Source organism: Perca fluviatilis, chromosome 23 (genome assembly GCF_010015445.1).
Source record: "Perca fluviatilis chromosome 23, GENO_Pfluv_1.0, whole genome shotgun sequence".
NCBI lineage: Eukaryota > Metazoa > Chordata > Actinopteri > Perciformes > Percidae > Perca > Perca fluviatilis.
Window position 1 is genome coordinate 1,246,383 of NC_053134.1, and position 12,386 is coordinate 1,258,768.

General features: G+C 40.0%; 1 protein-coding gene across 1 annotated transcript; it reads left to right on the forward strand.

Moving 5' to 3' along the window:
- The first annotated feature begins 4,608 nt into the window (after positions 1 to 4,608).
- c23h11orf98 (chromosome 23 C11orf98 homolog) lies at positions 4,609 to 11,906 on the forward strand. Its single transcript, XM_039792346.1, has 4 exons — positions 4,609 to 4,735; positions 7,129 to 7,253; positions 9,140 to 9,237; positions 11,148 to 11,906. Exons 1-4 carry the CDS (start codon positions 4,697 to 4,699, stop codon positions 11,273 to 11,275), a joined length of 390 nt encoding a protein of 129 aa, XP_039648280.1. The 5' UTR covers positions 4,609 to 4,696; the 3' UTR covers positions 11,276 to 11,906.
- The last annotated feature ends 480 nt before the right edge of the window (positions 11,907 to 12,386 follow it).

Below are 12,386 nucleotides of genomic sequence, written 5' to 3' on the forward strand. Positions count from 1 at the left end.
GGGGGTCTCTGTGGGTCCTCCCCCAGAAATGTTTAATTTCCTGTATTCTGGTGATTTTGTATGCACCCATTTATACCTTTTTCTGAATCAATGTATGCTGGAAATATCTTTATGTAAAGGAAAACAGATTACAATCCAAATATCAAAATATATCTGTGTTCTCTGAGATTTGGAGTCGTGATATTTTGAGAAAAATAAAGTGATAATAGGCTGTTACAAGAATAAAGTCACAAGAAAATAATCTACCTGCACCATAGTCTGCTGTGCATTACGTGATTGCTCTGTTGATACGGTAGATCTCAGACCTCCTGACAGACACAGAGCCCCGTTTGAGACTCTGGTCTCTGAATGAGACGTTTAGGGAAGTGGCTGAACGCAGCTCTACATCGGAGGTGGAAAACCGAAACTACAGCAGAAATATACGGAGCTAAAACGCGACACATCTGCTGCAGCATCTCCACAGCAGAGCACATCCATTATAAACCTGAAGCTGCACAGACCACGGAAGGCGTGCTGCTCAGTTCTATTTTTACAGCGAGAGTGGACATTAAGCGACGCGCAGGTCTGCTTCAGAGCTCCGTGTGTTTGAGTATGTGCAAAGCCAAAGCACAATGGAATAAGGCAACTTATGATTTGTGGGGTTTAAATATAGGTTATTGTCCGGTTTCGTATTTGTCAGTCAAAGCTGAAGCCAGAGAGAGAGAGAGAGAGAGAGAGCGTATGATCATTAACAAATTTCATTTCAGCAGAGGTGTTAATTTCCATACAGGTTTAGTGGCTTGACAGTTAACGGTGAAATAGGGGATTTGATTGGCATGGGTATTTTGGTGATCTCGGTAATGTTATTATTTAGCAGTAGACTTAATTAACCCGGGAGATATGCTCATAACACACAGATACTCCTATGTGGCTATAAATCATTGGAATACTCTTCCTACAGAACTAATTTCATGCACTAATATAACTTGATTTTTATGACTTTAGGTATCTTTATTGTATACTGTACATACTTGTATTGCGCCATCTACCAATTGATAGATGCCGTTGACTTGTGTCATGTTTTGTTCTGTCTCTTTTCACAATAAAAGCATATGGTCTATTGTCACAATAAAAGCATAAAGTTACTGTGATGTGTTTGTGGTCTTTATTTTTAATATTTAACATCAGTGAACTCCACGATGGGGGGGGGGGGATGATTCATCAAGTACTCTCTACTTGTTTGCTGTTCAGGATCTTTTTCTTATGATTTTAGTGTTGCGTTTAATAACATCCAAACCGTAGACTGTATATGTATATGAATATAATAGTAATATTTACAGTTTATGATCCAAACACTTTCTTAATGAGATGCTGCGGATGTTTAAAGGTTGATCAGCACAACTACAGGGAGGGTGCAGTTGCATTATGGGAAATGTAGTTTGGCGAAACTTGAATATCTGGATTAATTTAAAAAAATTTACAACTTCTTATACTGTATATGAAATATGTCAAATTATTATTAAGATTTTTTGGGCATTTTAGGCCTGTATTTGGATAGGACAGCTTAGACTTGAAAGGGGAGAGAGAGAGAGAGAGAGAGAGAGAGAGAGAGGGGGGAATGACCTCCAGCAAAGGGCCGCAGGTCAGAGTCAAACCCGCGGCCGCTGCGTCGAGAAGTAAACAGTTTAAAAACAGCACATATAAATAAAAAATAATTTATAAAAAGCTAGTAACGAATATAAATTGATAATTTAAAGGATAAAGTGCATAAAAATAAATTGAAGAAATAACGCGTTTTAAATGCCGTTCTTGGCGCCACCTGCCGTTTAATAAACGCCACCAGGTACTTATTAGACACCTGGTGGCATTTTGATAATCAACTCCTCTCTGTGGTTTTCACAGCCAATACATTTGAACTCTAATCACCCAATCAGTAAAGAAGGATGTCAGGCCACACTACTCAAGCACTGATCTCCTTCGCACCTTGTTTGAGTGGCTTAAAGAAAAAGCACAACTTTGTAGTATTTGTTATTTTTGTATTGCCAGACATCATATATATAACATCATATATATATATATATATATATATATATATATATATATATATATATATATATATATATATATAATGTGTTACACTGTTGAAAAAATATTAATGAAAAAAGAAAAATACCACAATAAATAAATACCCGGATGTTCAATTCAATTCAATTTTATTTATAGTATCAAATCATAACAGAGTTATCTCGAGACACTTTACAGATAGAGTAGGTCTAGACCACACTCTATAATTTACAAAGCCCCAACAATTACAGTAATTCCCTCAAGAGCAAGCACTAGCAGTGGCTGTTGTGACAGTGGCGAGGAAAAACTCCCTTTAGGAAGAAAACCTCGGCAGACCCAGACTCTTGGTAGGTGGTGTCTGACGGGGCTGGTTGGGGGTGTGATGAACAGTGGCAATAATAGTCACATTAAAGATAATGGAACAGTGACTTCGAAGGTAGTCGTGGAAGTTCATGTCATAGCAGGGCACATTGTGTCATACTGAGTAGTGCAGTCTCCAATACCGGATCCTGACATCACAACAGGGCGTTGCGGGATGTAACATGGCACTGCAGAGCATGGGTGGATGCAGTGGACGCAGCAGGACGCAGCCGGGCAAAGCTCTGCGATTCCCTGCAAAGAAACATAAGGACTCCGGGGAGTAAACTCCCCAGAGCTAGGTTAGTAACAAGCATTTCTGGAACAGGATGCACACAAAAGGAAACAAATGAAAACAGAGATGAGAGAGCAGCTCAGTGTGTCATAGGAAGGAAGTAACTTCTCCAGCAGTATAGAATTATAATAGCATAACATAACTAAGAGAGGCAGGTTATCTTAGAGAGAGGTGCCGGATCGGGCTTGAACTCTCCTCTGCCGGATCGGGCTGTACTGGCCTGCCTCCCTCTACTCTCACTATATTATTGATTATATGATAAATAAATCTGATGAATACAAAGAGAAGCAGATGGGCTGGTTAGGCGGACACTGCAACTCCTCCTCCCTAACTATAAGCTTTATCAAAGAGGATAGTTTTCAGTTTATTCTTAAATGTGGTGACGGTGTCTGCCCCTCGAACCCAGATTGGGAGCTGGTTCCACAGGAAAGGAGCTTGGTAGCTGAAGGCTCTGGCCCCTAGTCTACTTTTAGAGACTCTAGGTACCACTAGTAGCTCTGAGCTCTGGGAGTGCAGTGCTCTCATGGGACAATAAGGTATTAGGAGCTCTTCTAGATAGGATGGTGATTGACCATTTAGAGCCTTGTAGGTCAGGAGAAGGATTTTAAATTCAATCCTGGATTTTACAGGAAGCCAATGCAGAGAAGCTAATACAGGAGAAATATGATCTCTTTTCTTAGTTCTCGTCAAAACACACGCTGCAGCATTCTGGATCAGCTGGAGAGTCTTAAGGGACTTATTTGAACAACCTGACAGTAGGGAATTACAATAGTCCAGCCTGGAGGTAACAAATGCATGGACTAATTTTTCAGCATCGTTTTGAGATAGGATGTTCCTAATTTTGGCAATGTTACGAAGATGGAAAAAGGCTGTTCTTGAGGTTTGTTTTAAGTGGGCGTTAAAGGATATATCCTGATCAAAAATAACTCATAGATTGGCCATCGGGTGGCAGCAATGGACAACCAGCTGTGTTTCTGTGCTAGATCTACCGAGCCAGCATGCAGCAATATTAAAGAATTTGGGTTTGGTGTGCTTTGGCCCCATATAAAGGCCCCAAAAAATGCAGCTGCACTGTCGTGAAACACACCGGGTATGAAATTCCATTCAGAAATCTGTCTGTTCAATGTTTACTTACTTTATTTATCCAGATACGTAATTTTCTGAAAGATGGATTCATATTTATTATTAAATAATAAATAAATAAATTTATAAATTCGTCATATAACTAAAGCATTTTAGATGCGTAATCATACTAAACTTGTACTGTTTTGAAGTTATTAACGCGCATAGGGAGGTCTTACATTCAATCATTTCTAAAGGGAGTGTTGTATAGACACCATAATCCTGAATTATGCTGTAATTGGAAATTGCATGTAATGTCATATTATACCTGAATTATACTATTCTTAGACACTAACAAACATGTCCCTCTTGTTTAGATTAATCCAATTTTATTTTGGTGTGGGTTTGAGATATTGGGAGATAATCATATTTAAAGTAATATAGATGGTGTTGTTATTAGTTTGTTGACTTTGCACATGATTATCTCATTTATTTAGAAAATACAGAGCAGAATTCTTTTCATGAAAACCTATCTGGCAATTTTGAGATCATTTACTCTAATTTAGCAAAACAGGGTATATTATGTTATTTTATTAATGTTTATTTGTTTAATGTATTTCTTATTTATTTGTATTTATGTTATTATTTTTTATTTTATTATTTAATTTTTTAATTATAAGCATGGCTGCAATGTGTGGACAGATCTGAGGGGGAAGTTTATTTTTTATTTTTTTTATTTCATTTTTGTATTTAAAAAATTATATTAATTGTATTTATCTAGTCATTTTATTTAATTTGTTTGTATTCTATTAATAATCATAGTCCTGGCTGTAATGTGTATAGAGGCCTGAGGGGGCAGTAAAGAGCCGCCGGTCCGGAGATCTGACGGTAAGTGGAAGTAGAAGAAGAAGAAGCATCATTCTCCCCACGAGGACCAACATGTCTCCGCCAGGAGGGAAAATAAACCGGCCGAAAACAGTAAGAAACTCTATTTAATATGAACTATAAGATGATAAAGTTAAAGTAAATAAAAGTAAAGGAGAAGACGCTTAAACGCCGTGTGTTGTCATCATAACTGTGCAGCTAACATTAGCAGTTAGCAAGGAGAGCTAACGTAAACACGTTACTAACATTAGCTCAGTGTTGTAAAGACACTAACAATACTCTGGTACAAGTTAAAGTCCTGCAGTGAAAATGTTACTGCAGTACAAGTCTGTATCATCAGGAGAATGTAGTTAAAGTATTGAAAGTAAAGAACAATCCTCCAATTTTAGAAATTGTAAACACACACACACACACACACAGTGACACACACACACACACACAGTAACACAGAGACATACACAGGGACACAGACAGACATACACACACACACGCACAGACACACACAAAAAGAGACAGAACCAGACACACACACACACACACACACAGTAGGGCTGCACGATTATGGCCAAAATGATAATCACGATTATTTTGATCAATATATTGATCACGATTAATTATCACGATTATTTGTTAAATTTGAACCAAAACAAATTGTATTGTCACATAGGCTAATTATAACTTCTTTCACATCCATATTGTGCTACATTCCTCCTTTTGTTGAAGGATATTATGAAGGAGTATGCCATTTCAGCTGTTGTGTGACCGCTTTCCAAACATGCGTGTTTGCCGTGAAAAGATACAGGCAACGCAATTTTCTTTCATGTTAACTGCGCATGTTAAAATCCTGTGCCAATAGGGCACCGGTGCCCGGTATCTACCGGACGAAATAGCAACGCGGATTACGGTGCAACTTAAATGTCTGCGTTGCGCTCTGATGCTCCAAAAGAGGTTGTGGTTAGAGGTTAGAGAGCTAGTAAACACTAATAACACTTTACACAGCAGGTAACGTTAGCCTACCATTAGCTACAGTGACTGGATTAAACACGGCTAAAATGCTGACTGCTAAACGGTGTAGTGTGACGTCCAACAGTCTGCCGCTAAAGCTATGAGCTAAAAGACTCAAACTAGCACTGGTCACTGCTGTTGTCTGAAAAACAAAACAGACGGGACAAAACGTTGCGTTTACTGGTAAACATCGTGACCGGCTTATGATGACCGACTGCTACCTGTTGTGGAATTTTCCTCCCGTTACTCTGTCCTCTGTGACTGTCTACATCTAGAAACTAAGCTCCGCGGTGCAGGCAGGGAACAGCTCTGATTGGCTCATGGAGACATGTGATCAGACAGTGGTTTACGGAGCTTTAGGAAAAAAAAACTTTGATAAGGAGTGTTCTATGAACGGAATGAAGCCTTTTAAATATCGCTCGATCACGTAAATTTGATCGTGGGAAGCCAAAATCGTGATTAAAATTAGATTAATTGTGCAGCCCTAACACACAGTGACATACACAGTGTCACAGACACACACGCATACACAGACACACACAGACACACACAGTGACACACAGACACACATACACACACAGACGCACACAAACACACAAAAAGAGACATAACCAGACACACACACAGTGACATACACAGTGACACACACAGTGACATACACACAGTAACACATACAGTGACATACACAGTGTCACAGACACACACAGTGACGCACACACAGAATCTGTGTAAAGGATCCAACCAGTTGTGTGTTTAATGGTCTCATCATCTCAGCGTGACTTGTAGCCGTTATATTGTCAGCTAGTTTAATTTAGAATCAAACATCAGATTTTATAAAACTACATGGGTTCTGTTTCTCTTTCAGACAAAACGTAGAAACAAGTTTTTTAAAAGCTGAAACGGGGGTGCGTTGAACACCCTTTCTATCACCACGAGTTTATAGACACGTCTCAGCTGATTGGCTATCAGCTGAGACACAGCCAATAAACCAGAGACAACATATCTCAAAGCCGTTTCACAGCGATCAGGGGAAACACGTTGTTCAACCAGGAAACCGTGTTAAGTGTTACTAAGTTTTGTATGAAAGTGGCCGTGTCCTGTCGTTGTTTTAGGTAGTGATGTGCCGATAACCGATATTAATATTGCTGTTATGGCCGATACCGATATTTACCGATGTCGATATCTCTGTATAGAAAACTAATTTTTATGATAATCAAATAAAGAACTATTTTACAAAACGCATTTTCTTTTTTACTTTTGTGATTTATTTTTCAAAATAACTGATATTGGGCACCTTTACCTGTGTGCAAAATATGACTGTCATCAGATTTTCAGAAGAAAAATTAATATTTATATAATTTGACATCGAACCGATACCGATGTGTTAAAAAAATGACCATATCTGTCGATATTATATATCGTCGGTAATATATCGTGCACCACTTGTTTTAGGTTTTGGTCATTTCGTTGTCGCCCTGCAGGAACTCGGCAGGAATCTGAACAAGCGGCGGCGAGTTCTGAGCAGAGAGAAGAGGAAGAGACGTCTGATAGTCGGAGCCGTGGTCGACGAGGGACTCATCACCATCCATCACCTGAAGAAGAGAAAGTCAGTGAAACGTCCGTTTATATTCTGACGCTACAGCAGCGCAGACTTTCTTCATGTGCAGCTTTTAAAGTTGATGTCAGAGGTGTCAAACTAACCTTCACTAAGGGCCAGACGTGTACACTTTAATGACAGACTTTTATTTAAGAGAAAAGTCAGATGTCTTTAACTCTTGTGTTGTCTTTCCCGTCGACCTGCAGCCACTTTTTTTTGTGGGTCAAAATGTAAAAAAAAATCCAACATTTTGGTCGTCTTTTTGACACTTTTGTCACTTTTTTAAAAGTTTGTCAATATTTTTCTGCGCTTTTTGACGTTATTTTAAGCTTTTCCATGTTTTTGTCACTTTTACCAACGATTTTGTTAATTTTTTAGAAGTTTTTGTCACTTTTCCTGGCATTTTTGAAGATTTTCCTGACATTTAGTCACTATTCCAGATATTTGTGTAAGTTTTTTTTTCTCACTTTTTTTGAAAAAAAATTTCGGATTCATGTCATGCTTCAGAGTAGGGGTGCACGATATATTGACTCCATATCGTTTTTTGCAATATCACGTTGTTCAGTATCGAAAATGTACTGAAAAGTACGCAATATTTTGTGAGATGCGCATAGAGACAGCGAAAGAAACGAGAAGTGTGAGGACAGAGTGAACTGAAGCGTGTGTTTTAAATAAACCCTAGTGTTGTAAGAACATTTTGATGTTTTGATATTCTATTGATCTATTTTTATGTGTTTTCATATACTGTACGTTTAAGAATATCAGAATGAATATAGATTTTAGTACAGCCTCAGCGTGGCTGGTCGTCATATAGCGGCGCTGCAGTGAACTGCCGTGACCCGTTCTCTTAATACATCATGCGTGACCTAACGCGACACACACACAGAACGTGGAAGGTGTGTGTGTTGTTGTTGCCAGAAGACCCATTTAGTTTCAAATGAAGCTGGACGCAGCAAAATAAAACACAGCTGGCTAAACTATTTAAAAATGACACCCCCTTTCTGTCACTTTCTCGTCACCTTTTGGTATCGCCTCAGCTCGCCTGGAACCTGGACTGAGGTGGTACTAAATAAAGTACCTGTTAGCAGGTACCAGGGACTTTTTATCGTAATGGAAAACCAAAAAAGGAGAGTAGAGTCGAGTGGAGCAGGTACCCTGGGATGGAAAAGCGCCGTTGGAGAGATGCAGCTCAGGGCTAAGGTTAAAGCCAGTTGCTAACGACTGGTTCGAAGCGGACTGCTTTTTATTCAAGAAAGCAATTAACTCTGTGACTCTGCATTTGTGATATACTATAGGTCTTTACATTTCATTCATAATGGTCTTTTAAAAGTCTTAACCCTCCTGTTGTCCTCGGGTCAAATTTGACCCATTTTCAAAAAGTTTCTAAATCAGAAATTCAGGTTTATTTCAACCTAATTGTAAAAAAATAACAAAAAAGAATAACGTGGGTGGTTCTGTACAATGCTCTTCACAAGTAAAATAAATGATCAGTTCACTACTTTCATTGAATTTGGGTGTTTGATTCAATTTTATGGCATTTGAAGAAAGAAATTGACAAAAGAACTTTGAAAAAAAGAGACAAATGTCGGAGAAAAGCTTCAAAATTGTCTTTTAAAAAAAATCAACAAGGACATCGGTAAAAGAGACAAACATTGAGAGAAAAAGTGACAGGAATGTCGGAGAAAAGCTTCAAAAACGTATTAAAAACAACAAAAATGTCTTTAAAAAACAGAACTTTGTGAAAAGTGACTAAAGTGTCTTGGGGTTTTAATTGTAATATTCTGACCCAGATAAACTAAAAGTTGCATCTTGTCGGCAGGTTAAGCTGTGACTGTGTGTAACCTGCAGTAACCCCGTTCAGAGTGACGTTAGACGTTTGTGTGTTTTGGTTTCAGGTCGAGCGCGCGGGCGAATATCACGCTCTCCGGGAAGAAGAAGAGGAAGCTGATCAAACAGCTGCAGCACATGCAGCAGGAGAAGGCCAGCATGGAAGGTAACGGAGGACCACATGTTTAACGGGACCGCGTCCGTGTTTCAGACACGGTACGCGGCCGTTGGCTCAGGAGACGAACCAAAAGCAGACGTCTTATAAAAAGTTACTTAAACACCAGTTATCATCAGTCCCGTTTAGATCTGCAGTTAGTGTGCTTATTGAATACTTGAGGCCGTTTTACAGTAGCCGCAGCCACGCTGGCGCGCACCATCATGATGTCAAAATGACTTGGTTCTTGCTGTAGGAAGCTTTTTCACTTTTATTTCAAAATGTTTGTGTGATCAGAATCAGAAAAGCTTTATTGCCAAGTATGTTTACACACACAAGGGATGTGTCATGGTATCGTAGGTGCAGGTCACATTAAAGCATTAAATCAACATGCACAAACACACCGAGTAACATTAATGAGCATAACCCTAATGAGGTCTAACACCTCCCTCTCCCTCCAGTGACTTGCTCCATCACTGGTCTCCATGTTGTAGCCTAGTCCAGTTTTTAATGTGACCGTCTGTGTCTCGGGCGAACTTCCACCGGAGCAGAATTGTGACAAATGTAGATTAACGTAGAAGTCGCATCAAATCCTCCTCGGTTGGTCACGCTGCAGCCGCATTGAAACATATCAGACCTGGGTCTGATTCAGGACCACGTATGGAAGTGGTCTCAATCTGATTTGAGTGTTCACACTACTTCTGAAGAAGTCTGACCTGCTCACTTGACCCCAAAAAAAACTGATTTGGGCCACTTTGCCTGCAGTCTTACTGTTGCCTTATTTTATTATCAGCTGATTTTGTGGTTTTTGTGTGATTTTATAATTGTTTGAACTGTGTGGACCCCAGGAAGACTAGCAACCACTTTGTGGACGCTATAAAAAAGTTGGAATATTTTGAGAATAAAAAAGTAGCAAAACTGTTATTTAAAAAAAAAAAAAAAAAAAACTTTAATTATTTTGAGAATAAGTCAATAAATCTAAATAAAAAGTGGGAATATTTTGAAGAAATAAATTCAGAATATTTTGAGAAAAAAAAAAGGTTGGACTAAGGCTAGATTAGGTATATTATAAACAACACAGGACAGACAATAACCTTGACAACGACATCAAATCTGACAATTACAGCAATAAAAATGACGTTTTGGTAATAAAAACAAACGAAAAGTAATAAGATTACAAAGATAAGACATGTTGGTCATAACAGAATGTGTTGGCAGTAATAAAGAGATGAGTTTAGTCTCCGTGTTATCACATTTCCAGCTTTATTAAAGCACTAAATCAAAGGAAGGTCCTTTTTAATAAAGACTGTACCAATGGTTACCTTTCACAAACAAACCCACTACAAGTCTCTTCACTCAGAGGTTGAAGGTCCACAACTACACAACATTTAATACATTCATTTACTTCTAAGCAACATACCTTTTTTCAGTAGCAGTCTCTCTCCCTCTCTTTCTCTCTCTCTCAATCTCTGTCTCTCTGTCCCTCTGTCTGTCTCTCCCTCTCTATCTGTCTCTCTCTCCCTCTCTCTCTCTCCATCTCTCTCTCTCTCTCTGTCCCTCTCTCCATCTCTTTCTCTCTCTCTCTCTGTTTCTCTCTGTCTCCCTCCCTGTCTCCTTCTCTCTCTCTTTGTCTCTCTCTCTGTTTCTCCCTCTCTCTCTCTCTGACTCTCTCTTTTTCTCCCTCTCTCTCCCTCTCTCTCTCTCTCTCTCTCTCTCTCTCCCTCTCTCTTTGTCTCTCTCTGTTTCTCCCTCTCTCCCTCTGTCTCCCTCTCCATCTCTCTATCTCTCTCTCTCCCTCTCTCTTTGTCTCTCTCTCTGTTTCTCCCTCTCTCCCTCTGTCTCCCTCTCCATCTCTCTATCTCTTTCTCTATGTCTCTCCCTCTAATTTAATCTAAAATCTTTCCTCTGTTGTTGTCTTAAAGTGGCAGCGGCAGCAGTGGCAGCGAAGAAACCGGAGTCCTCATCAGCTCCAACCAAGAAGAAGAATAAGAAGAAGAAGAAGGGAGCAGCCGGGTCACATGATGACGTAGAGATGGCCGACGCCGAATGAAGAGAGGACCGATCGTGGCTCGTTTCTCAGACGTGTAGAGCAGCGTCCCGTCTTCACCTGAACGGAGAGACGGGTCGCGGTCCGTCTCGGAACTGAACTCTGAAACAGCATGCGAGGAGAATGGGCCATGACGTCGTTGAATGTCGCGAAAACGACATAACTTGTGATCAAGGAGCGTAACTTTGGGTTAAACATTTTGGGGGGTAAGGGGGAGGGGGGGGTTGAGATCTCCACCCATGTAGCGAAAACGTTTGTTTCAACGTTCGTGGGGATAAAAAAAGAAATGTTGAGCATCAAATGCTTCATTTTCTGCATTCTGGTGAATTTTTTTTGCAACAATTTATTATTATTGAATGAATCTGCTGTATTGGGTTAAACGTTGTGCAGATTCAAAACATTAATCGTGTTTCAGGATGTTTTGTAGGAATTATGCACATCTTAACAACAAACATTTGCTCGCCACAGCATTTAAACTCACTGGGTCTTATCTCGCACCTGGCACAACCGAGTCTCTGCTAGTTTAAGACCAGTTGTCAGTTTCCCGTCCAGCGCCCACATTGTTTAAATAGCACATGCACCTGCACCCATCTGTGGTCTTACAGGGAGGTGTGTTCAGGTGTGTTCAGGTGCATTCTGGGCATGCTGGTCTTACAGGGAGGTGTGTTCAGGTGCATTCTGGGCGTGCTGGTCTTACAGGGAGGTGTGTTCAGGTGCATTCTGGGTGTGCTGGTCTTACAGGGAGGTGTGTTCAGGTGCATTCTGGGCGTGCTGGTCTTACAGGCAGGTGTGTTCAGGTGCATTCTGGGTGTGCTGGTCTTACAGGGAGGTGTGTTCAGGTGCATTCTGGGTGTGCTGGTCTTACAGGGAGGTGTGTTCAGGTGCATTCTGGGCATGCTGGTCTTACAGCTTACGCTGTGAGCTTAGATCATTAAATTAGGGCCCTTTGACTTAATGACCCCCGGCCAGTTTTGATTATGGAGGGGACTTGTAACCCCCACCCCTGTAAATGACGCCTATTTTTTGCGATAGATAATTGTACTCGGCTCTGTAGTTCTGCTGCTTTCAGTATTCTTCAAACTGCTTGTTGGGTTTAGACGAATGAAATTAAATA

Bases quoted from the DNA above. Each gene is read 5' to 3' on its own strand.
- c23h11orf98 (XM_039792346.1), top strand. From the start codon at position 4,697: ATGTCTCCGCCAGGAGGGAAAATAAACCGGCCGAAAACA. The intron at 7,254-9,139 runs GTCAGTGAAACG...TTTTGGTTTCAG, and splicing joins CATCACCTGAAGAAGAGAAA to GTCGAGCGCGCGGGCGAATA. The intron at 9,238-11,147 runs GTAACGGAGGAC...GTTGTCTTAAAG, and splicing joins GGAGAAGGCCAGCATGGAAG to TGGCAGCGGCAGCAGTGGCA.